This window comes from Ammospiza nelsoni, chromosome Z (genome assembly GCF_027579445.1).
Source record: "Ammospiza nelsoni isolate bAmmNel1 chromosome Z, bAmmNel1.pri, whole genome shotgun sequence".
Classification (NCBI taxonomy): Eukaryota; Metazoa; Chordata; class Aves; order Passeriformes; family Passerellidae; genus Ammospiza; species Ammospiza nelsoni.
The window spans coordinates 856,268-883,049 of record NC_080669.1 but is presented as its reverse complement, the minus strand read 5'-3'; the positions used below and the strand labels follow the sequence as shown (position 1 = coordinate 883,049).

At 45.2% G+C, this 26,782-nt stretch overlaps 1 protein-coding gene across 1 annotated transcript in view; it reads right to left on the bottom strand.

The window, feature by feature from the left end:
• Nucleotides 1–24,332, bottom strand: part of RASGRF2 (Ras protein specific guanine nucleotide releasing factor 2) — a 122,335-nt gene extending 98,003 nt beyond the window's left edge. The window contains exon 1 of the mRNA XM_059492233.1: nt 24,048–24,332. Within this exon, the coding sequence (XP_059348216.1) occupies nt 24,048–24,332 (285 nt within the window). The remainder of the gene's footprint in view (nt 1–24,047) is intronic.
• Nucleotides 24,333–26,782: the final 2,450 nt, after the last annotated feature.

Genomic DNA, 26,782 nt, shown 5'->3' with positions numbered 1-26,782 from the left:
ACAAAGTTTAAAACTCTCAGTAGTCAGGGTTCTAACATCCTGGGCAGAGCAGAGCCTGACCCTGCTGTGCACACACAAGGGATTTGAGAATCTCAAATCTCATGGATTTGAGAACTGGAGAATTCATCTGGGAATGTCACCTCCATGCCAGGCACAGGCGGCAGTGGCCACCAAGGGCAATCCCAAGCAGGCAGCATCAATCTGGAGAGGACAGGGTTACAGAAGGGTTGAAAAGGGGGGCAGAGAGGCACAGGCATCACTTTCTCTCTCCCAGAAGAGAGTAAATTGCATGCAGAACAATGGGATTTTCTGTTCATTTTCCACAAAGAGAATATTTTATGTTCCTCCTTCTTATGCAACCTCAAATTTTGCTTTCTGTGTCAATACACATCCCCAGCAGCAAGAGCTTTCTCAAGCTAACCTGAATAAACACAGAGATTTTGGGCTCCCAGGGGACATCATCTCTGAGCAGGAAAGCCTTCCCATTGTTGCTCTTCCACAAAAAATCCTGCAAAGCCCTGGCTTGAGAGGTGCAGAACAGCATCCTCATCTCTCCTCTGTGGCAGGAAAAAGGCCAAATTTACTATTCCTTGCCAGTTTGACAGCTGTGTTTGATAGCTGCAGTTCATTAAGTCTTGAACTCGCCACACAATCAAAGAAACTTTTAAGTTAAGCTCTGCTTCCCGCTATGTTTGTTTCACAGGGCTGTTCATTTAAAATTGCTGAAAAATATGGAAAAAGCGAATGAAGCGGAGTGAAAAAACCAGCTTCAGCTTAGATACAAACAGAATTATTTTGGGGGATGTTATTGCTCTTTCTTTTAGTGGTGCAAATACCAAGTTTTAGAAGTTGGGATTTCTTCCCTTCTACTGGAGTTTCAATAAACTCTACCAAAGATCCACATATCTTATACCATGTAATAGAACAGCCTGAATGATCAAAGAAGTATCCACATAGCAAACGCTGAAATTCAATTTGCTTCTCGTTTCTTTTTTCCATTTGCACATAAAAGTCTTGGTTTTAGCCCTCTCCCTGTCAGGCAAAGTACATTGCCTGGTTTTTTTCTTTTAATTGTAACCAAAACTGATTTTTTTTTTTCTTAAATACAGAAAAGCAGCCCATCTTTAAACCATCAGTTTCCATCCAAATGTCTGAGAAGCAGTTTATCACTCAGAACTGCATCTAAATACAAAGAGTATCTGTTGTTTTTTCTTCTTAACTCACTGGAATGTATTGTGGGAAGACTATGTCAGAAATTCAATTTCTCCTCTCAAAATCCTCTCATTTTTCAGAGCTTTGTAGCCCACATGAATATTACCCTTTCCAAAGGCAGAGAAACACACAGCAGTGCATAAGGATGGAAAAGCCATCCAGTTTTGCTGCTGATAACAAGAAAGGGAAACCATAAAAAACCTCATTTTCTGCATTAGCAGGCAAACAGGGCATAATGTAAAAATACACTAGGAATTCAGCTACAGCCTTCGGGTCAGTTAAATGTCTTGATCACTTTCTTGCTGAAAATGTGGGTTTGTTTCTGCAGCAACAGATAAAATATTCCTTAAGTCATCTTTTCTTGAAAACTACTTCTAACAAGAGGTAAAAAATTACTACTGAAATCTTCTGCTCTGATTTACACCAGCATGGGTCAAGGGATGGGTAGGGGGTGGCCACAGGTTAAAAACCCCCCACCTTTCTATCCTAAAGGAAATTTAAATCCTTCTCTGGATCAACAGTTGTTTAAAATCATAAAATCAAAGCAAAAGAAAATGAAAAGCACTTTGTGTTGATTGAACCAATTACTTTTTTTCCCCAGGTCTTTTGAAATTCTTATTTCCATGCAAAATAATTCTAACAAAAAGGTGAAGAGCATCAAGCAGGGACACCCCTCCCTTGGATTGCCCCACTTCTTGCCTTCATTCTTAGAATTCTATTTCTGACACCTCCTCTCTAACTTTTGTAATGTAAAACATTAATAAGCGTCTTTGTTCTAGCACTTGCATAAAATGGGATACCACTGCTACTACTGCAGGAGTTGTAGTAATTATGGAGATTGCCATCCTACTGCCTGACATGGTGTCAGAAAGATAACCCAGTTAATTCAGGTTTCTTAGGAAAAAGAAACCCACAAAGCAATCTCTATCAAGCATTCAAAATTATCTTTTCCAAAGACAAAACAATGCAGAAGTGCTTTTGATAACTAAAGAAAGAAGAATCAAAGTTCACATTTTTAACACAGCTGGGGAAACATACTGTCTTGTAACATACCAGTTTTATATCCCCATGTTAAAATTTTTTAAAAGGGCATAAAAAGCACAATTATTTACTTGCTTGCTGTTAAAACACAACTGATGCAGCCAGATGCAGTAAGAGAGACAAATGAGAGAAGGAAGAATGTTGTTCAGCCAAGCTCCAGCTGACATTCCCACCACCGTCATTCCCACCAGGGAGTTTTGGGGGAGCTCTGTGGGATCCAGCCCAGAGCAAAGGTGCTGCCCTGATTTTGGCCATCTGGGGGCGGAACCTTCAGTGATGCATCAGTCCCTGGTTGCTGTGCAGGAGGCAGCGGGTGCGCAGAGAGCCAGCAGGGCTGGAAATGGATCACCAAGCCCAGCCTTCAGCCCAAACTCTGCGTGCGGACCCAGCGTCCCAAGCCTTGTGTGGCTCCCAGCAAACAGCTCTGTGTCACTGTGATGTGTGAGGGCTTCTTCCTCCCCCTCCTCCTCCTCCTCCTCCTCCTCCTCCTCCTCCTCCTCCTCCTCAGAGGAACTCCAAGCGCAATCAAAAAGCACAAAAACCACTTTAAACTCCGCTGACAAGACCCACGGGATCGTTTTTTATTCTCCTCCCACACCTTTTCCTTACAACAGAACATTGTTGGCTCTATGAACACAAGTTGTCTCAGGAGCTGCCGAGTTAAACCGCGTATTTAACAGAGTTATAAAACAATTTGCATACAAACAGAACACAGCACAGAGGTGGGACAGGTAGCCACAAGCTGCGGTTGCAGGTCTTGATATCCTGGCTCAAATCAGCCACCTCGCAGTGGCCACAGCCACTTGCTGGTCCTTAAATGATCAGAGAATGGGGGAAGAGCAGAGTGTTCCCAAAAATGGGCCATAAAATCACGAAAACACAACTTTTAGGGGCTGCTTTCAGTGGCTACTCAGTGATTGAGATGCCAGAGTTATTCTCTTTCTCATAATTTTTAAATGAAGGTATGTGCTATTACAAAACACAGCAGTCAAAATGCTTCACTTACACTATCAATGCTGCAAGGAGCTTATTCTTTTCATAAGAGATATGAACCTAATTTTGTCTTGCAGTACAACTAAAAAAGTTTGCTTTTCCAAAAAAAAATGATGGTTTTCTAGTACCACAGCTTGAATAGTTGAACAAATCTTAACACTAAGAGACATGCCACAGCTCCCTACATTTTTACAGGTTTGCCTTTTAGATATTTCAAGTTACCAGGGAAACCCATATCTTGTAAATATTTATATCAGATAAATCTTTAAATTTCTACAAGTGCTGGTCTATGCCATTGCTCCAGCTAAATGACTACCATTTAAAGGTGACACACTGAACAGCAACTTGCTGACAATTCCTCTGGAGCACAGAGCAGGGCTGTGATAATGTCATTCAGCTAAAGGGGTTATGCAGCAGAGTCCTAATAAAACCAGCTGCAGGCGATTCTGCAGCCTAACAAAGTGACAGATGTCCCAGTATAATGTGGGGCCTGTGTACAGGAAAAACACCATGTCCTGCTAAGAAGGTCAGTCATGCAAATACAGCTATTTACACTGCTGGGTGGAGAGCTGGGATGAAGATTTTCAATGTGCTTCTGCCAACCACTCACCCAACAGCACCAGAATAATTAAGGGTAGTGGGTGTTTAACTCCCAGCAATGTGCCCTCTGATTTAGCTGGCTGAATTAGGACCACCATGCTGAAACCCCATAATCACCAAAATAAATGCAAAGCCCCACCTGGATGCAGAGGGCTCTGGGGCCCTCACGTCTGACTCTGGTGTCACTGAGGTTAAAAAGCTGCAGTTCCAACCCGCACCACCCACCATTCCCAGCCCTTCTCCCTCCTGCACTAACTCCCAAACAAGTTTCCAGGCACTGACAACACACCACATGCTGGAGGTGCTCACAGAAATTAATGGTTCTTTTTGCTGTTTTTGCTCCACCCGCACTGCTCAGTGAGTTTTCCATGTCCTGTGTGCAGGTGTGAGGAGCAGCAGGTCACATCACCTGCTCACTTGAAAAAACTCAACGGACAACCAAAACCTACCAGCCATTATTTATTCAGTACAAAGAGGAGAAAACACGTTATTGCAAAGTACTGAAGTTTTTATCTATTACCTGTGAAAGAAAAGAAATCACAAGATTTAAAGCAGACACAACACAAACACAGATCAACAAACATGTTATCATTATGAGGCAGGTACCTTAGGAATAGAAAATTTGCATTTTCTGTCTGCTATCCTAATTCTTTTCCATACTTGATTATGAAAGAAAATAAATACTACATGCTACATAAAACAAATCAAAGAGCTGGAAAAATAATAATTAGTATCCCTTTTGGAAGATTTTTATAGGCACAAAAAGTATTAGGAATTTATTTTTAATGTAATGTGGGAACTTACCACGAGTCAAGAAAACAAAAACCATTTCTGGGCCACAGGCATAGATTGTAATGCTGATGGGGCAAAACCTTTTCTCTCCACCTTTACACCAAAGCCAGGGTGGAAAAGAGCTCGTTTCAGGTGAGCAGAGCATAAAATTCTTACAGCAAATAATTGAAGGAACAACAAAAACAATCTGGTCCTGAGGAGGCTACTAAACTGTCTTATACTTTGCACCACCACAGCTGCACTTTGCCCAGGTTCCTCACTATTCACCCCAGAAAGGGCTTTGCTGCCCCTGCGCTGAGGTGCACAAGTGACCTTCACACAGCTCGGTGCTGCAGTGACACAGCAAAAGGTTTTATAGTGATTTCTGCAATTCAGACACACTTCTAAAAAGCTGTTCATAGCCATTTTCCTACTCAGACCTTGCCAAATGCTTTTTCTTGCCCTCCCAGCCTACCAACGTGAGCAGTCCCCAGTGGCTGCTGCCAGCAGTTTGAGGGATCCCTCCGTGCTATTGATGCCTTTTGGGCTACCTACAAACAGGGGCCAGACAAAGTGAAGGGAATACAGTGAAAGCAGTAATATTCATTAAAGGGCCTTCATTTACATTTTGGCCAGGCAAACCCTCCCTCAGGGGCTACACCCAAAAATGGACAACAGGCCACGGGTTTTCACACTTTAATGTTTGAGCCGTTTGCTTATTTGGGCTAATCTAACAATTCCAGCCTCAGCTAATGAAGTCATTTACCCCAAGTTTGCTCACCCAACTCACTTTGGTTTGCATTTCTGGGCCCTGAGGCAGTGAGGTGCCCTCGGTTGCCAGGCCTGGAGAGGAATTGTTGTGTCTGCCCAGAATGGGACAGCAGCAGCTGACCCTGAATGTGGAGTTTGGAGTTACACACTAAAGAACTGCAGGATGGCAAATACATGGAAATTATAAAAGCTAAAATTTGAAGACATCGCGATCACAAAGAAACAGCTTTTGGTTTTTGACCAGCACCTCAGAGTTGTGCTGCTCGGGGCTGACCATGTCCTGCACCTCAGAGCTCAGGGCAAGGACAGGACCCACTGTGGTGATCACACACCTGGGCAGGCCAGACTGCTCTCTTTAATTAGCCCATTCCATTATTTTCCACGTGTACTCATCCTTTTCCCTGCCTTAGGCTCCTCCTGGAGTCATCCCATAGCAAGTCCTGTGCAGCCCCAAAAGCTCTTCCCTGCTTCCCATAACCAGTGCCCCATTCCCACAGGCACCATGCTCAGCCTCCAGCTGACCTCAACCCTTTTCCTGCTAATTCTAGTTCAGCTGGCAATCCAGTCAAAAAATCCCTGGGTTTTGTGTGACTAACTGCCTGGCAAGTCATTCATTGCCAATTTATACTTGCTTACTTTCATTATAGGTGGCCATTCCAAATATTTCATGTATTTAAGGTGTATAACAAAATTTGGCAGAAGTCCAATGTGAAAATTTCCTGAACCACAAAAGAAAGCTCTCACTGCTAAATAGGAAGGCTGCTACCATGTAGTTTCCCAACGATTTTTTAAGTAAAAGAAAGGCGAAATGTATTGCACACATACCCAGAGAAACAAGATTTTCCTTGAAAATTATTGTCCTCTTTTGTTGTGAAATTATTGTGTATGTTTAAGGCATGGTGTGGGACAATAACTGCTTATAAAACCAGCATATTTCCATCACATGCAATGTCTAAAATTCATGTAATTCCCTGGAAAACTCTACCCAGCCATCAGTTGCTGAGCCCAGGAGAGAGTGGAGATCAAACTCTTGTTGTGTGGTGGTGAAGCTGCTTTGACATAATCCACACCCAGTCTGCTGCAGGAGCCAGGCTGGAACCGTCCCACATTAATTACACAACAATTATGAATGGCAGGCAATTAATGCCTTACCGCTCAGGGCTGACACCCCGAGCGCTGGTGCCACCTCTGCAGAGGTTGTCTCGTGCTCCCTGTCCCTAAATGTCCTCCCAGGGGTGCCCTCCCTGTGCCCCAGCACCACCCCAACCCACAGCCCCCATGCCTGGGGCTCTGCAAACACAACTGAGCTTCTCTGGCCTCAAAACCTGAGGGATTTTTGGCCTCACTCATCTCCCAGGGCAGGCCATCAGCCGGCAAACATCGTCTGCTGACAACAAGGTGCAATTGCATGGCATCGCTACAGGAGCACTGCAAACCCTTCTTTTCCTTTTGTTCCATCAGAAAGTGCCCTAGATGAAAGGTCTGCAGTGTTCAGAGGCTCTCAGACAAATTGCAGGCTCAGCCCTCAGCGTCCTGGGCATCAGCAGTGCCCCAAGGGCTCACACTCAGCTCAGAGAAGGCAGCAGAGCTCTTCTGCACAAAGGCAGGGGTGCAGCACTGGGACACAGCAATAAACAAATAAATTAGTAAGAATTTTTTTTTTTTAATATAAAATTCGGAGAAAATAAATTGGGGGTTTGGTGCTGATGGTGAAAAGCTGAGAGAGGCGGCAGTGCCGTAATTGTCGGTGATGTCCTGTTCTGCAGCCATCAGAGCACACACCAGGCATCAGCTTCCTCATCTGAGCGTGGGTGTCTGGCCAGGAGACCAATTGTACTGCTGGTTTTCAGCTGCTTTTCCTCTTCTTTTTAAAATAGATTATTTGACAGTATATATTTAAAACAAAGATATTATTCCTGCTGGCTGTCAACTGATTCTGGAAAACCTGAAATTCTGGCCTGCTGGTGATGTGCCTAACCCTGCAGGAGATGTGCAAGCATTATTTTTAAAACACAGCCTGTGGCAGGGACATGGCAGTTACATAAAAATTAAAAAAAACTCAGGCCAACACTACTAAGTGTGTGATGGGTGCCAAGTACAGTAGGAAATAATTATTCCTGCCACATTTGGAGGACCTTGATGATAGGAGTTATGTAGGCACACCTCAAAAAATGCATTTAACTACGTTTGTTTAGGAAGCACATTTCAGGACTGAAGAAGGAGCTCTTCCTGGTGATGAGAGAGGGTTAAATGGGCTTACTTTGGAAACCTAACTTATAAATTTTCCGAAGCTTTGGGATACTCTGCCACACTCTAAAAGTTAATAAATTTAACATTTACTAACACAAAATATATTAATTTTTATGTAATATTTAATAACACTGAATTTAATAGCACTACATATATTTTAGAACATTTATGTTCACCTACAGACCCACCACATTCCAGCTCCACAAACAACCCACAGTGAGAATCAGCAAACCACGCCAAAAACTAAGCCAATGCTGCTCATCCAGCACATAAGAAAATAAGCCAACATAAGTTTTTAAAACAAATATTTCAACTGCTAAGCCTAAGGACATCCTCAGAGCCTTCAGTATCAACACCCACAACAGAAAATGTGCATCTCCCCATCCTCCCAAGCCTGTGTTGTGTATTCAGTGCTGGTGATGGCAGGGACTGGTGCTGAGGCTTTCTGTGCACCTAAATGGCTCTTGGGTGTCGTGGGGTTGTGAGGTCCCCAGGATGAGGTGAGAGATGAAAACTGACTCCAAGTTTTCAGAAGGCTGATAAATTATATTATATTATATTATATTATATTATATTATATTATATTATATTATATTATATTATAACATTACATGACATGACATGACATGACATTACATTACATTACATTATTCATACTAAAACGGTACTAAAGAAAGAGAAAGGAGACATCCAGAAGGCCAGAAAAGAATGATAATGAAAGCTTGTGATTGACCAGAGAGTCCGACACAGCTGGACTGGGATTGGTCATTAATTAAAAACAATTCAAATGGAACCCACCAAAGATGCACCTGTTGGTAAACAACCTCCAAACCACATTCCAAACAATCAGATAATTATTGTTTACATTACTTCTCTGAGGATTCTCAGCTTCTCAGGAGACAAATCCTGGCAAAGGGATTGTTTAGAAAATACAGTGACAATTGGAGTGTGAGCACAGGCAGCCTGGTGGGTGGATGGATGGATGGATGGATGGATGGATGGATGGATGGATGGATGGATGGATGGATGATGGAAGGATGGATGGATGGATGGATGGATGGATGGATGGATGGATGGATGATGGATGGATGGATGGATGGATGGATGGATGGATGGATGGATGGATGATGGATGGATGGATGGATGGATGATGGATGGATGGATGGATGGATGGATGGATGGATGGATGATGGATGGATGGATGGATGGATGATGGATGGATGGATGGATGGATGGATGGATGGATGGATGGATGGATGATGGATGGATGGATGGATGATGGATGGAGGGACGATGGATTGATGGATGGATGGATGGATGGATGGATGGATGGATGGATGATGGATGGATGGATGGATGGATGGATGGATGGATGGATGATGGATGGAGGGAGGGATGATGGATGGATGGATGGATGATGGATGGATGGATGATGGATAGATGATGGATGGATGGATGGATGGATGGATGATGGATGGATGGAGGGATGGATGATGGATGGATGGATGGATGGATGGATGGATGGATGGATGGATGATGGATGGAGGGACGATGGATGGATGGATGGATGGATGGATGGATGGATGGATGATGGATGGATGGATGGATGGATGGATGGATGATGGATGGAGGGACGATGGATGGATGGATGGATGGATGGATGGATGGATGGATGGATGGATGATGGATGGATGGATGGATGATGGATAGATGATGGATGGATGGATGGATGGATGGATGGATGGATGGATGATGGATGGAGGGAAGATGGATGGATGGATGGATGGATGGATGGATGGATGGATGGATGGATGGATGGATGGATGGATGGATGATGGTTGATGGATGGATGGATGATGGTGGATGGATGGATGGATGGATGGATGGATGGATGGATGGATGGATGGATGGATGGATGATGGATGGATGGATCTGTTACTCCGTGTGGCACAGAGAGGTTTGCTGCTCGGGTAGTTCTGGTGACACCAATAAATACAAAGAGCAGCCCTGTTTCCTGAGCTAATGGGTTCCCCAGGGACATCACAGCAGCACAGGGTGGTCCAGCTGTGACCCACACACAGACCCACTCCCTGCAGGGAGCTCACAGCACCCCAAATTTCCTCTCTCACAAGGCTAGACACCTCTAGGAATCCCTAATGCCTGCTGCATAAATAAAACCTGCAGCTACTCCTGCCTGTGAAGGGGAACTTTATTGAGCAGGGAGAGACCAAAGATTTTCAGCAGAGCCATCTGACAGAGGACAAGGGGCATACAAGGAAAATAGGAGAGGTATTGAGACTCTTTGCTGGTAGGGAAACATTTTGTAGCCTACTGACAGTTATAGCCATAAGAATTTATTCCATGAGACAGGTCTTGTTCAATATAAACACTGCCAAAAACCAAGCCTGCCCTCACTGACAAAGTGAGTTTTCAGTATCTCACTAAATTAGTTGTTGCCCTTTAAGTCCTTACTTTAAAAAAATTAAAATAAATAAACCCAAGAAACAATGTTATGACATACTCTATTGTGCCACATTGTGATCCCAACATTGAAAACAAGACAGGGTGCCAATAATTCCAGGCAGAAACTCTCCATAATTTTACCTTTGCAGCCCTGTGCTTGTCTCAAATAGCTCATGGAAAGTGCTGGTACTCTAAGCACATTTAACACACTCCAGTTTCCAAGTAACAACTAAAAATGAACATATACCAACATTTTCATGGCATGAGTAATCTACAATGGAAGGTGTAGGTTATACATGAAATACATGCAGAACCAGATATATTATTGATATAAGTATTACTTAGTAATAATTAATTGGATGGGTTCATGATTCAGGGGGTTTTAAGAGGGCTCAGGGAGCAGCCTGAATCTAGTAAGTGTTTTTAATCAAATGAGTCAATTACATTTGAATACTGTTTTTTGGAAGCTTTCAAAACTCCTTTTCAAATATGTTTTCCATTAATTATCCACCCTCCCCTCAGCACTCCACCCCACTCATATCCTTCCTGACCTGGGTGACTTAAAAATAACCCTGAATCAAGAAAGAACATCAGGAAATATAAATGGAAATGGCAGCTGATCAACCCTTAATAAAAGGTACATGGTATTAAAGCAGATCAGGCACCTGGTCCCACTTGATATATTTAGAAAAGTCTACTGAAGTCACTTAGATTAAATAATCCACCACTGTGAAATTGCATCAGGTAAAGGACAGACATTTAATTTATGACTTTGATGTAAGAAACACCATTTATGTATTTTTATGAAAGCGGAGTAGGAATAAAGAAATCTTCACAATGCTGGGCTGTGCTAGGGGGCTTTACACATGATGCATCTTCAGTACCAGGTAGGGATTCCCCAAATGCACCCCAGGGGCAGGAGATTAAATAAAAAAGCCACCTGGGTGAACAGCAGGGACAAGGAAAGAGCAAGGGAAAAATCAGAAAGAAAATGGGCACACAAGTGACACACACTGGAGCCAAGGCGAGTCCTGGGGCAGTGTCTGAGCATGGTGAAGCTGAACAACCATGTCTTCCACCTCTGCAGTAATGCAGCACAAAGAATTTATTTCACAATCCCCAGGGCAACAAAACTTGGTATTTTTTTTAAATTTTTGAATATTGTCACTGCTCAGCACAAGGATTATACAAAAGGCAGAAAAACACTGAATTACAGATATATTCCAAGTAACTCAAGACAAGGAAAAAAGGCTTCAGCTTGAATTAGCAGCAGTTATATCACATTCTGTTCATTAGTGCATAAAAGTTTAAAGTTAAGTTTATTCTAGTTGCACAATTTTTTCCTGCTACAATTTAAATGTGAGCCAAGCCAGAATGAACTACTTCAAATTTAAATCAGATGGGAAGCTGTTAAAAAAGAAAACAACCTCTTTTACTACCCCAGCAAAAAAAAAAAATAATAAGTGAAACAGGAAATACATGCCACATACAGGGTGTAGTAACATGTGCATTAACAAAAAAAAGCATGCAAAGGCACAAAAAGACAGAGTTTTCATCTTTTTATTTTGCAATAAACTTGTAAGAATTCTGAATTTTTTGTTAAGGTTCTGAGCCAATAGTAAATTTCTTCCAGAAAGAAGACAAGACTGATCACTGTACAGCAACTTGAAACAATGTCCTGGCATATATATTATTTTTCACACGTGATTCCACTTCCTGACAACAAGCAGAGAGGAAAATTTAAGAAAGCAGAGTGGGAAGCCTTGCTGGTTTTCCTTACCAAAAAAAGAAAAAAAATTCCTACTGTTTGGGCCAACAGTCCCATCTTAGAACTGAATGTCCTGGGTGAAGGTTCAGTATCATCTTTCCCCTGTCCTTGGGGCCTGGTCATTCAGGGAGTTTTAATCCCTGTATCAGTCCTGGAGGGTATATAGGCGTGATATATAAACCTATATACCACACCTAGGCTGGTCAGGTGTGATTTCCCCTTTGCCGAGCCCTCGGATCACCCCAAATCCCCTCCTTGCCCCCATGCCTGTGGAAACGCTTCCCAGGAGGATTTTCCTCACCACCTTCCCAGGGGCTGCAGTGACACTGATGGTCCTGTGTGCCATTCACATTTTCTGAGAAATCCCTTCGCCTAGGATTTATCTCCTGGGAGGCTGAGAAGTCTCAGAGAAAAGGAAAACAATTCTTATCTCATGTGCTTCTCCTGTGTTGTGTGTGGAATGTGTTTGGAGATTGTTTACCCACAGGTGATTGTTCCATTGGATCCTGCTGTGAGTTGTTTTCACTCTTTGGCCAGTCAGGGCCAAGCTGTGTCGGGACTCTGGAGAGAGTCACGAGTTTTCATTGTTATCTTTTTAGCATTCTGTAAGTATCCTTGCTGTATTCTTTAGTATAGCATAGCACAATAAAATAATAAATCAGCCTTCTGAAAACATGGAGTCAGATACATCATTCCTGCAAATACAACAGTCCTGCCCTGTCCTGACCAGCCCTGGGGATGTGAGGGATGATATTTGGGAGAGATCTGCTCTCTCCCAGTCCTCAGGAGCTTCTTCCAGGCACTGTGACCACGCCACACTGCTAAAGGCTCACTCCAGCAAAAAGTCTGGGTGCCACTGGACTGCACCAGGAAATCACTGAAGAATATGGGTGGATTCCAAGTCAAACAAGTTTGTGTTCCTGAGCAAAAAAATTCTGAGTCACTCAAGAATTTAGAAAATTTTGAACTTTTGTGTTACATCACAGTAATTTATAGGGGAAAAAATGTTTGTTTTTACTGCGTGTAACTGTCAAATGCTGACATTACTGTAAGGTGTGAAAGTATAAATATCCACAGTTATTAGGAAAGATAAAAAACACAATTCAGAAAGATGAGGTGCCTTACACTGCTCAGAATAAAAGGACTTGGTTGCTTACAGTTCTCCCCCCACCCTAAAACAGCAGCAGAAAGTCAGGATCTCTCAGCCAGGAGAGGAGGGATGCTCACAGCAAGAAATAAAGTGTGGCTGCCCTGGAAGCTGCACAAGCAGGACACGGTGAGCTGGAGAATCCATGGGAAAGGACACGAATGATGAGCAAAGCCCTGCATGGGTTCTTGTTCTGCTCCCTTTCTGTCCTGTTTATGTCCTGTCCTGGTCCTGGTGAGAGCAGCAGGGACTGACCCAGAGCTCCCAGCACATGGCACAGCCTGGAAGCACCACATTAACACCCGTGGGGCAGAAACCAGGCCAGGAACGTGCACCAAAAGCAGCTTGAAATTTACATGAGGCAAAACAAATGCTGGAGGGAAAGGATCAAAGAGGGGGACAGCACAAAGAGGGAGCAAATGTGTGAGCAAACATTTGGTATCACCCTGGCAATGAATGTCAATTATTTCAAAACTCATACATTCACCTTTCTAGGGTGAGAGGGGCTCAAGAGGCAAGCGAGTCGGGACACAGATAGCCCAGACAAGCATCCTTCTGCTCCGGATCATCCAAAAATGAACACACATAACATATGCATTCAAACACCCTCAAAAAAATAAAAATAAAATTAAAAAATGAAAGACACATTTGTAGAAAGCTAATGATCTTTAGGAAAACCTGTTTGAAACAGTGCTGAGAAGATACTTTATTTTTAGCTCCCCCTCCTTTTCACAGGAGGTAAATATATTTATTTGTCTCAAACAGAACCACCTGGCATCACTCTCAGTTTGTCAGGTTGATGCCTTTTGGGCTACCTGAAAAGAGAGGCCAGACAGAATTAAGGGAATAAAAAGCAGTTGTATTTATTAAAGGGTCTTCAGGTACATTTAGGGCAGGCAAAGCCCCCCAAGGGCTACACTCAAAATTAACAACAGGTCACGAGTTTTCATAATTTTGTAACTTTGATCCATTTGCACATTGGGGGCTAATCTAACAATTCCAGCTTCAGCTGATGAAGTCATTTACCCCAAGTTTGCTCGCCCAACTCACTTTGGTTTGCATTTCTGGGCCCTGGGGCAGTGAGGTGCCCTTGGCTGCCAGGCCTGGAGAGGAATTGTTGTGTCTGCCCAAAATGGGACAGCAGCAGCTGACACTGAATGTGGAGTTTGGAGTCATACACTAAAGAACCAAATATCCCAAACCCAGTGATAACAACACAAGTTGGGTAAAACATAATTATAAATCTATCAAACCTCAAAAGTTTTGAACATCAATTTCACGTTCAGTTTGGCATTTCAGAGGGCTGCTTCTTTGGTTTTGGGGTTCTTTGTTTTTGGGGTTCTTTGGTTTTTTGTTTTGTTTTGGGTTTTTTTGGGTTTGGGGTTTTTTTTTAGTGTTTTTGTTTTGTTTGGTTGGGGTTTTTTGGGGGTTCTTTTTTTGTTTTTGACCTTATGTAGCAAGGCAGGTACAGGGGTTTTTAGTGGGTGGCTTCTTTGGTTTGGTTTTTGGGGTTCTTTGGGTTTTTGTTTTGTTTTGGGGTTTTTTTGGGTTTGGGGGGGTTTTTTTGGTGGTTTTTTGTTTTGTTTTGTTTGGTTGGGGTTTTCCGGGGGTTCTTTTTTCGTTTCTGACCTTATGTAGCAAGGCAGTGTGTTTGAGGCTGCCTGGTGCAGGGAATGCAGCCCCAGTGTGCAAACACAGCAATGCTGGGACCTGTTGTGATGCACATCTCCTGCACACTGATCAGCAGAGGACAGAAATTCTTACACCTTGTCCTGTGACACCTCTCATTGCATCATCGTTCACCACTCCCCTACAATTAACACGTTTATTTTCACAACAGGCGGTGAGGTAAGCAGGAATTACTGCAGCAGTGCTCAGCACAAACCCCAGCAGGTTTTATGCAACTCCACTTGGATGCCTGGTGAGATACAGCCATTGATCTCTGGTGTTTAAGTGGCACATTTATATTTTAGCCACTACATTCACAGAGGTTGGTTCTGCCCACCAGTATGCCTCCCTCCAGAGCCAATATGGGTCCCAAAAACAAGGATTAATTACCATTATTAATCACAATCTCAATTCCTTCCTGAGTACCTGACAAGAAAGGAGGCCCTGCTATTTCCTTCAGCCATCAGGTGCTTGTTGGGCCAAAGCAGCACAACTGCAAGACCTCACAAAGTGACACGAAATCGACATAAAAACCTGAAATAATCACACACACAGGGCTCAGTTGCACCCCAGCAGCCCTGCCTTGCCTGCTGCTCCTGACCAAGCTCTTACAACAGGAGACAATGCTTCAGAAATCAAATGCCATTGATTATCAATTGGTTATCAGCTCCTGCATGGATCACCCCGGGGCCATCAGCTCTGCTGTTCCCTTCACCCGCACACAAACACTGTGGAAACCCAGAGCATCACAGGGAATATTTTCTTTTATTTATATGTAATTATATCTCTGTCTGCTCCAGGGCAGCACTGGCTCTGACCCCCATCCATGGAGAAAGTTTCCCAGACTTCAAGACGGACTGGAACCCACAGATTATGGAGAGCAGTGTGGGTGTGTCTCTGGGTGAGAAATTGAGGGTTTGGGGTTTTTAGTGTGTTGTGGATGGAAGCAAGGTGCAGGGCACAGGGTGTCATCCTGGGTTTGTTCTTCATGCTGCTTCTTCCTTCTTCTCCATGGGTTTGGGTGGCATTTTGTAATTGGGCAGAAAAGTCACCATTGCAGCTCTGTGGGATCAGTTATGGGGTTAAAAGGGAAATAATCCAGGTGCCAGTTCTTAATTGAATGGTTTAGTCTTAAAAGACCTTGGAACAAGAGATTGTTGGCCATTTTGTGCCTTCCTATGAAAAGCTGCAGAACTCCCAGCAGTGAGACTGTTGTACTGATAAGAAATAATAAACACCTGAGTCAGAACACGAAATGCCACCTCGAGTGCCTTCAATCCAGACCCAGAGGAACCCACACAACACCTGCATGACAGCGCTGGCACTGCACAGGTGTCCCTGCTGGAGCCCTCCACTCTCCCACCACTTCTTCTCCACCATTCCCTCAGGAGAGCTCTGCACTTGGCCTGCACACTTTCAGTTCCTCCCAGCAGATTTATTTATTTATCAGGAGGAGGCATTTTTAATAGCTCGCTGAAATTGTTCCGTGAGCGCCAAACTGAAGAGAACATGACTGGTGCAGAAGAAGGCTGCAATTTTCTTGTCGTGCCTGATCCTCCGTGAATGCACAGGGTTAAAAATAAACCCTGGCTCCACCCTGGAGGACATCACACACACCCTGCCAAGGGTGCTGACCATCATCCCCACAATCCCAGACAGAACATCAAATCTTTGGCATTTGCTGAAGCAGGAGAAATAATTTGTGTAAGGCAGAAATCAGGAGGAGAAAATCAGAAAGAAACAGAAACAGCCATCCTAAATTTCCAACAGGTGGGGACCCAGCAAGTCCTGAGACATTCATTTATAAATTAGTTATAAATGAAAAATATAGTTATTGCCTTTCACATTTACATATTGGCTTTTGCAAGTTATTATGTATCATGAATATTCTGATATAGTGCTATTTGTAATTCCTTGTAACTGTTTTTTGGTACTGTCAGTTTATACACTGTATATCTTATAATATATTCTTTTATAAAGTACCTATTATATATATATAAACATAAGCTTTATAAAAGTATATTTATAAAATATACTTTAATAAATATATAAAAGTATGTTTATCACACTACACTTATATAGAAATAGTAGTGTGATAAATATATCTTAGGCCTTAGCATAATATTAAAATAGACACTATGTAATGTTAAAATGCCTTTATTTGTGTAACTAACTCAAGCAATACTATGAAATAACAATGTTGTTTCTCGCATTTTATCTGAATGATAAGATTACAGTGACAAAAACCAGAACACCAAGGGAGAAATTTACTACCAACCCTCCAGTTATCAAGCAGTGTCAAAACACCAGAATGGAGAGGAAATAAAATATATCGATTTAATCTACAGGATGGCATGCAGACAAGTCAAAGGGTAAAACCAAGCAGAAGAAATTCCTGGAACATCTAAACTCACGAAAATGTTTTAATATGCATAACTCTCATTAATACGCATTTCCCCACTGTAATGAGAATACATAGGAAAATTGTTTTAAGCTAATGGTGTGCCTCTGGCATTTTGGCAAGGCACCCCAGCACTGGATATTGCCCCTTTTATCGCTCACTAAACTTTGATTTTAAAAAATTTAAATAGTGGAACTTGGTTTTGACAAGAGAGAAAACACCAGCAGGGTGGAGAGGTTCAGAACCTAACATGGGTCCTAAAACACAACCTTTTTTTTTAAAAAATATGTAGTGGAGATGATCAGCTCTACCACAAAATAAAGAAAAATAACAAAAATCCAACCCCCCCCAAAAAATCCAAACACAAAAACTCCCCAAAAAACCACACATTTAAAAAAAAAAAAAAAAAAACACCAAAAAGAAAACCCCAACACACTTCCAAAAGTAAAATTAAAAAATATAATATAGCTCTTTTCAGAATTGGCAGCTTATAACACTTCCTTAAAAATCTCAGTTGGTTCTGAGCTCATGGCAAACACCACAAGAAACTGAAATGGCTGGACTGACTTGGGGAAGCCTCTGCTTCTATAAATACTGATTCTGTAGCTCAAACAGAAAACCTTGCGGGATTGGTAAATCCAAAAAAAAAATTTAAAAAAAAAAAAAACTGGAAGCTCAGTTGGAAGCATATGTTCCTACACATTTAGTGCAGAGGCACAGTGTTAAAAAATCCCATCCCTCAATCAGTAGTGACTGGAACACAGGAAGAGCTGGGGAGAGGTGCTCCCCAAAACCTCACGTTCCTGACCCACAGCCCCACCAGCACCGTTCTCCACCCTGACAAAGCCTGGCCCCCCAAAAAAAAAACAGTGAAAAAATTAAAAATCAAGCTTAAAAGTTAAATCAAGGTAAACTAAGATAAATGAAGTACAATTACTCAGTAAGCCAGGGACTGAGCTGCTATTTCTGTGCTCAGAACTTGCTCTGCACAGATCTCCTGGCACATCTGAGGAACTGAGCAGATGAGGCCAAATCGATGCAGCTCCATCAATAAGGGAGACAAAACAAAATGAGCAGCAGCACTGGCTGTGAGACAGGTGGGAGAATGGAATCCACATTGAACTGTTGGAGTGCTTTTTTTGGACTTTATTTGAGTGTTCTCATGCCCACCACGAGCAGGAGCCCCTGGTCACCCCTGGCATGCTGGAGGCTGGCACTGTGGCTCACATCATTCCTGCAGGGAAGGGACAGAGTGACATTCTGGTCTCCAGGCCCTGGGATTTTGCATTTCCAAGCCAGCTCTGACCTGTGCTTGCAGCCACTGACATTTCACCTGCTGGCCAAGAGCATTTCCCAGCAACTCCACAAACAAGCCCTTCCCAAATGTCATTTGTCTTGGGATCTAATTATCAACCAATAACTTAATTACACATTTTGCACTTCTGTTAGAGCACATTGTGATGTTTCAGGATATTACAATGCCTTGCAGGGGAAAGCTGAGGACCTCAGTCCGTGTTTTCTATCCAGTAAAACTTCGTCTCACCAAAATCTGATCTTATTACCCGTGCTCCTTTTAATTACTCGTGGGGTCTCCTGCTGCCTTTCACCTTCAGGGGGGACCAAAAGTCAAGAACAGAAAACAAAATGGATCAGGCTCAGGTGCCTGACCAAAACCGCTTCACGTGGGTGAGGGCTGCCAAAGGTTTAATAATAAACCGTTAAATGTCATCAATGCTCTCCAAGCTCTGTCTGTGGATCCAACAGACCCTTGAGGAGGGATGTCAGGAATGAACCCCCCCGTCCCTGCAGCTCCATTGTCAGCTGTGCAGGCTCCCCACACACGCACAGCTACAAACAACCCACTTGGCAACACAACACAAGGAACGTACATCTTGAAGAATTGGGAGGAAATGCCTAAATTTTGGCAAATCTGCAAATAAATACGGCTGTGAGATTTTCCCGTCCTTCTCTTTATTCACAAAATGTGCTCACGAAACATTTCTCACAGAGCAGAGCTCAGTCCCTGGGTGGATCACAGAGGGGTTTTTACTTGTTTGTCTGGTTGCTGGTTTGGGTTGTGTTCTTTTCCATTTGTTTGTTTGTTGGTTTGGGGGTTTCATTAATTTTTGTATTTATTTCTCACCTGTCGCAGACATCTTTTATGGAAAATCCTTTCCTCGGGATTTTTCCTCCTGAGAAGCTGAGAGGCCTCAGGAACAAAATGTAAACAGTGATTATCTGCTGCTGTGGAATGCAACAGGTGCATCTGTGATTGGTCTCATGTGGTTGTTTCTAATTAATGTCCAATCACAGTGAGCTGGCTCAAAGAGAGAGCCGAGCCACAAGCCTTTGTTATCATTCTTTGCTATTCTATTCTTAGCCAGCCTTCTGATGAAATCCTTTCTTCCATTCTTTTAGTATAGTTTTAATGTAATATATACCATAAAATAATAAATCAGCCTTCTGAAACACGGGGTCAGATCCTCATCTCTTCCCACATCCTGGGACCCCTGTGAGCACCATCACACTCTGCTGCCTTGGGTCACGGGGGATGCTGTAAATTCACTTTTCATTTCCTCTCAAGAGAAAGAGGGAAGCTCAGTGCCAGTGCCTCGTGCCCTGCTGCCCACCAAAACACAGACCACAGGAATCTGAAATATCTGGGGAACGTGCCCCCACACTCTGATGTCCCCAGCAGGGACTGGGGGACAGGGACAGCCTGGGAAGGTGGCCAAGAGCAGGTCACCCCAAAGCTGCCTCCACCCAGGAGCATTGAGAGACTCTGCCACCACAGGCAGCTCCCTGCCCACATGCCAGCAGTAAGATCTATGGGCAATACAAATCCTGAGGGTGCCAAAAGAACCCCAACACTCCTCAGTCATGTGTTTGAGATTTGCTGACCACTCATATTGCGTGCCACGTTTCTCCCGCCGATCCCAACAGTCATCTACAGTATTAAATGCACAGGATGCTGAGCAACTCAAGGGGGTTGCCCAAAAAAAAAAAAATTTGAATAACTTTTAACAAATTTCATCCTCATTAAAAGATGCCCTTTAAGTGCTGTTGGTTGGTTGAACATTAAAGCAGCTGCAGGTACAGCAAAGCTGTTGGCGGCATGTGCCAAGCTGTGAGTGTCAAACAGAGAGGATCCACGAAACCACTGTGTCCTCTACAAAACCAGAGCTGCAGCCAGCAGAAAAAAAATTCAAATGATTGGATTCTGTTAATCTCTGGGGACATGCACCTAATACTGCATTTAATTTTGCTAAGTGGGAGGAAGATTATTGCAGGCAAGACACAAAGAATATCTCTGCTCCAATCATGCAACATTTACAACCTTAAATACTCCGAGGCAGTTATTAATAACAGTATCAGAACATTTCCACGTATTCAATGCACAGTTACGAAAGGAACTAAACACACAGGCCTCCTCCCAACGTGGACAATAATAATCATGTTAATATTTACATTCCTCTAATCACTTGTTTCCAGTAATATTTCAAAAAGTATCTGCGAACTTGCTGGGTAACAAGTGCAAGCCTTCTGTGAGGCTCTGCAAAGAGCATAATTTGGGGCATTTTGCTTCATTTTTGAAAGAGTCTAACCCCTCACTGAGACAGAGCCAGCCATTCTCCTTCCAGAGTTTTGGAAAGAAAAGCAGAAATGTGTGCCCATTCAGACTCCCAGTGCCACAGTGAAGGACCTGCTGGGAGCTGCTCTTGTTTACAGCCCTCAGTTCCCCTGGGAAGAAGCAGTTTAACTAAAATCAGAACCTATCTGCATGTGGTATTTACACGTCCTAATCTGCTGATTTGAAACTCAGCCTCTTCCACGTTGTTATTCCTTCAATAAATCCATGTGTTCCTTTTTCTGCCTGAAATGTGAAATCAGAGTGTACAGCAACACCTGTTTGGTGCTTACAGAAACTCTTCTAAAATCTGAGGGAGATCAGAACTCATATTTTTCTTTAAAAACAAGAATTCCCTCTGCAGATCATTCAGTATATGCAGCACGCTCAATTTGATCACACATTTCCAGAATATCAGTTGATTCACTCTTTATGCAGTCATTATCAACACAGGCTCTGTACTTTTAACAGATTTTCCTTTGAAGCAAACATCCCTGTGAAGGGGAAAAAAAACCACACTAATATGTTAATGGGAAAGGCAAAATAAGCACATTCTGCCATGGCAATTGTTTCTCAATCCCTTAATGCTGCAATATCAGAGCAAATCTTGCGAAGGCATTTGGATCTCCCTCAGAATTGTGGTTCCCGTCACACCTGAACATCCCAGCAGGGTGGAATGTGTCACTGCCCAGCACCCGGGCTGGCTGGGACATGGACACCACATCTGGGCACATCTGGCGGCCAAAATCCTGCGCGCTGTGCAGGACGGCCCAGCCCAGCCCTCATCCCACCACTGGGCCCTGGCAATTCACAGAGTTTCAGCCGGCACATGACCCGACAGTCAGCGCCCAAACAACTGGAAACCAGCACTGAAAGGACCTGCAAGACAAGGAAAGCAAAATCTATTTGTCCTACAAGCATTTTCTGTAATCTTTATTATGTAACTTGGACAAAAAGCGTTGCTTTTTCACATATCCACTCAAGGTATGCTGATGAAGCTCTCTCGTGTGATTAAATCCTCTTTCTCTCCCTCATTTTTGTAATTTTATAGCACATATCACTCTGATGTCTATCACATCACTCTAATTTACTCAGGTAAATAAAACCCAAAGTAAAGCAGATAACTTTTGTCTTTTGTCCCTTCTTTGGAGCAAGCTGATTCTTCAAAAACTGCCACAGAGCTTCTCTGTTTTTTCTTTTTTTTTTTTCATTCCATTAATGCATTTGTGTGGTGAAATCAAAGCAAATTAAATTTATGCAGTATTTTTTCACTGCCAGGGGTTAGCATGTGCAATATCGACTTTTCATTATCATCTGATTAAAGTTTGCCTCCCTCTGTTAATAAACTGAAGGTTTGTGGCTTATTGCTTCACACCTTTAAAAATGTGAGCACATTTTATAAATGAAAGAGACTGCTTAATTTTCAAATGTTTTCATTCTTTTTTTTTCTTGCAATGGATCAGTTTTGGCCACTGAGGGAATTTCCTGTACACCTCAGCAAAGATTTGTGTTTGCATGTGTGTTTACAAACAAGGGCGCACCTGTGAAAGCTACTCACACTCAAAAGCTTTGAACAAAGCTTGGGATCAAGCAAAAGGTGAACAGAAAAGGATATTTCCTGATGGTCTCTCTTGAAAATTCAAACAGCATCCCATGAAAAAAAAAAAAAAAAAAAAAAAAAAAAAAAAAACAAAAAAAAACCCAAAACCGAGGCATTCTTCTGCCTCTTTAATAGCAGCCTGCTATTCTTGAAAGCACCCAACACAGTTGATGTCTGAAGCAATAAAAGCTCAGCTTCCTGCCCTGTAATTATTACTAGATGTAATTATGAACAACTCATTCATCACTATGAAAGCACAACTTGAGGCTCGCGGAGAACAGACATGGAAGGGGTTGGTTTCAGGCAGTTCCCCTGGCCAAGCCGTAATTTACCAACACCGCCGGTAAACAGCCGTAGTAAGCCGGTGTAAAGGAGGCAACATCCATGTCTAATATCATCTGGGATCCTCCAGCACTCCATTTACAACGCCATGAAAACATGCCTCAGAGCAGTGGGCAGCAACTGGAGGGTGAACACGACACAACCACCCACAACCATCCCGGCTCCCCAGAGTTCGCTCGCTCAGCCACGAGGCTGCCTGGGCACACCAGGATTATTTACAGGTGGGGGGGAAAAAAAAAACATCAATATAAGGCGAGGCTCTGAGCTCTCCTGGCAAAGCTGCCGCTCCAGGACAGCTCAGAGATGCGCTGGGTTTCAGCACACGGCTGCGGTCCGTGTCACTTTCTCACCAGCGTGAGGAAACACCTGCAGCCAGCCCGAAACAGCGCCTGGAACCACCCAAACTTCCCCAAACCCGCCCCGTGCGGGGGGAAAGGCACCGGGGCACGCCAGCACCGGCTTCGAGCACATTGCAAACGAGATGAGGAATTCAGACTGCGAGGCAACAGGAGGTGTGTGGGTACGACACCCGCTCTCTATCCACGCCGAGCGAGCAGAGCGTCCTTCCCTTCCCGGTTATGTAATACACGCGAGTGTTTAACCACTGCTGCTCTGGCACACGCATGTCACACGGATCAGCTTCGGGCAGGATCAGCGGGGCCGCGGGGCGGGAATGGGGCAGGAATGGGGCAGGAATTGGGCCGGCATTGGGCAGGAATGGAGCCGGAATGGGGCAGGAATTGGGCCGGAGTTGGGCAGGTCACGGTCGCCCCCCGGGGAAGGAATCCCACCCGAGCCCCGGGCGGTGCGAGCCCCGCAGCCCCGGGCCGGACCCGGCTCGGGCTCTCTCTGTGCCATCAGTGCCATCCCAGGGCTGCCACCCGCGCCTGGCAGGGACCCCTCGGGATGTCGCAGGCTGCCACCAGGGCAGGGCTCACCCGGACACCTGCCCGGCTGTGTGCCCCCAGAGCACGGCTGGCAGCGGGGCAGCCCCACGGGCAGGAAGGGCTCAGGGACTCCTCACGGTGCCCGGTGCTGCTCCGGGACTCTGGCCCCGTGCTGAGTTTGCTGAGAAACGCACAGCTGCGTTTCTCCACGCGGCACAAGCGCCGGCACCGAGAGCACTCCGCACCTGCCCTGTGAAACGCCCCTCTCCGGGCAGCGCACCGAAACTCGGCGGCTCTCACAGGGCGTGCAAACACAAGGCTGGGCGAGGAACGAGGAGCCGCCGGCGAGCACTCGGAGCCGCCGGCGCCGCTCTCGGCCCGCGCTCGGGAGCCGCCGCTGGCGGGGCCGCGCCGGGCCGGGGGCGGCACCGCCGGGAATGCGAGGGGGCGGCCCGAGGGCCCGCTGTCCCTCCCCGCTGCCCTCCACCCGCGGCTGGGGCGGTACCTGCTTGTCCAGCGCGGCATCCTTGCCGCTGCCCGCGGCGCATCCCTTGGGAGCGGGCACCCGCTCGCAGTTGCAGCCCTCCAGCATGTACATGCCGGCGGGGCGGGCGCTCTGCTCGCCCTCGAAGTAGAAGAGCACGTTTTGGTAGAGGGCGAACCACTTCTCGTGCCAGCGGTTGGTCTCCGCCGTCTTCTTGCTGAGGTAGCCGCGCTTGGTGCCCTCCTTGCGGGCCAGCAGCGCCAGGTACAGGGCGTGCCCCTCGTTGTACCGCACGCTCTTCTGCATGGTGCCCGGAGCCCGCGGCCGCGGCGCAGCCTCGCCGGGCGCTCTCGGAGCAATTCATGGGCTCCGGCACGCACCGACGGGGCGGCCCCGGCCCCGCGCCCCGCCCCGCCCCGCGCCGCCTCCCGCCGCCCCAGGCACCGGCTCCGCCGGCGGCGAGCGGCCCCCCGGGCGCTGACGTGGGGGATCAGCCGTAAATCCGCTTTGGAGAGCGATTTAAAGAGCAAAGTCGCCGCCGCCGCAGCGCCCGGGCCCCTGCCCCCCGCCACCCTTCCCCCATCCCCGCATCCCTCCATCCCTCCATCCCCCATCCCTCCATCCCTCCATCCCTCCATCCCTCCATCCCCCATCCCTCCATCCCTCCATCCCTCCATCCCCCATCCCTCCATCCCTCCATCCCTCCATCCCTCCATCCCTCCATACCCCCGTCCCCCCATCATTCCATCCCCCCATCTCTCCATCCCTCCATCCCCCTGTCCCTCCGGGATGCGGAGCGGGGCTCCCCGCGGGCCCGGCAGCGCTGTCCGTGCCGGCCCGGGAGCCGCGGGGGTGATTTGGGGCTGCCCCGTGGTTTCTCGATAGTTTCCGCCTTTTTCCCGTTCTTCGAGCGAAAATCTTGGAAAGCGGCAGGGCCGGGCGAGCGCGGCCGCCGGAGCGGGGTAACTTCGCTCTCGAGCTGTGGCGAAAGAATTAAAGCAAAAGGCAGCAGGGAAACACAAGAGAAGCACCAGAAACCCGTCACTTTTAACCCGAAATTCAGGCCGATGAAGGCGCGGGGCAGCGTCCCGGGGGTCGCCGCAGCCCCGCGTGTCCCTGGGCAGGGCGGTGGGCGCAGAGAGAGCCCCGGCTCGGGCTGGAGGGCTCTGCGGGGCTCGCCTGCCGCAAACGGGACCATTCACAGATCCCGCAGCGCCGGGGAGCTGCACACACGACAGGAACATCTCGGGAGTGCCCGGGTGTGCTCCCAGCCCGGGGAGCGAGGGGGGCAGCAGGGGCTGGCTCCTGCACCCCGGCACCTGCCCACCTTCATCACAGCCAGCGAGCTGGCATCCAGAATTCTTTTACATAAAACACACCAGTATGGAAATGGAGCGACTTAAACTTCCTCTTAGGGCTCTTTCGGGAAAAGCCTTGGAACTCTTTCATTTGAAAACCTGTTTTGCATACGTAGCTCTCACTGCCTTTCGCTTTGCTGCGTCTCGTGAGTAAAAAAGAAAAAGGAATAAAAATGTGGAAGTTACAATATTCAGTATTGCCGTATAATGCGCAGGATGGGTTAGAAAATATTTCCTGTGTGATCTGTGTCAGCACCTGTGGTTCTGTGCATTATTTGCAGGAACTATGGGCCTGTGCAGGGTTGTAAGGCTCTCATCTTGTCGACAGACAATTTTGTATGAGAAAAACACAAACAGATGCACAAACCCTGCTGGAATTTCCTTTGCCTTGTGCCTTCTCGCAGTGAAATCAGAGCCCAGCACACCAAGGCCGTGGAAGCCGTGGCTTTGGGCAGGTGTGACAGCACTGGTGCCCCTGCCAGCGCACCAGCTCCTGTGTGGAATTGCATGGAATTCCTGCAGCAAAGGGCAAGGCAGCCAGAGCAGCAAGCAGACACCTGACACTCAGTGACGAGCTGTAGCTTTCCAGAGCAAGCACATCGTACATCACAGGGAAATCCTACAGCAAGAGCCCATCCTTGCCAAGATAAAGTTGTGGGCTTTTGTCCCAGCTGACGTAATTTGTGCTTTAATAAAGCTTTTGCAGGAGTCACGAATGATCACACGTCATCCGTTCCGCCAGGTCACCTGAGACACACAGAAAAAAATAAATGACAGGAGGTAAATTTTGGAAAGAAAGAAAGAAAAGAAAGAAAGAAAAGAAAGAAAGAAAGAAAGAGAGAGAGAGAGAGAGAGAAAGAAAGAGAGAGAGAAAGAAAGAAAGAAAGAAAGAAAGAAAGAAAGAAAGAAAGAAAGAAAGAAAGAAAGAAAGAAAGAAAGAAAGAAAGAAAGAAAGAAAGAAAGAAAGAAAGAAAGAAAGAAAGAAAGAAAGAAAGAAAGAAAGAAAGAAAGAAAGAAAGAAAGAAAGAAAGAAAGAAAGAAAGAAAGAAAGTTTTCTTTGACTACATAATTTTCTCCCAGACATGCAGGCACTTTTCCTCAGCTGAAAATGTTGAATATGTCATTGCACAGCAATCTGTAGGAACTAAAAGGAGTCTAATATTCCTGATCACTACAGTAAATGCTGTTTGTGTAACCATCAGGTTGTCCTTTATTGTTCGAGTATGATTTAGTTCTCTCCATGATATTATCTTTATTACTTATCCCTGGTCATTCTCATACAAGTACAACTTACGTTTTCTTGCTTTAAATGTCTACAACATATATATGAATGTATATGCTATCTAATACATCCAAATGTATCTGTGTATCTATATGGGATTATTTTTTAAAATTCTT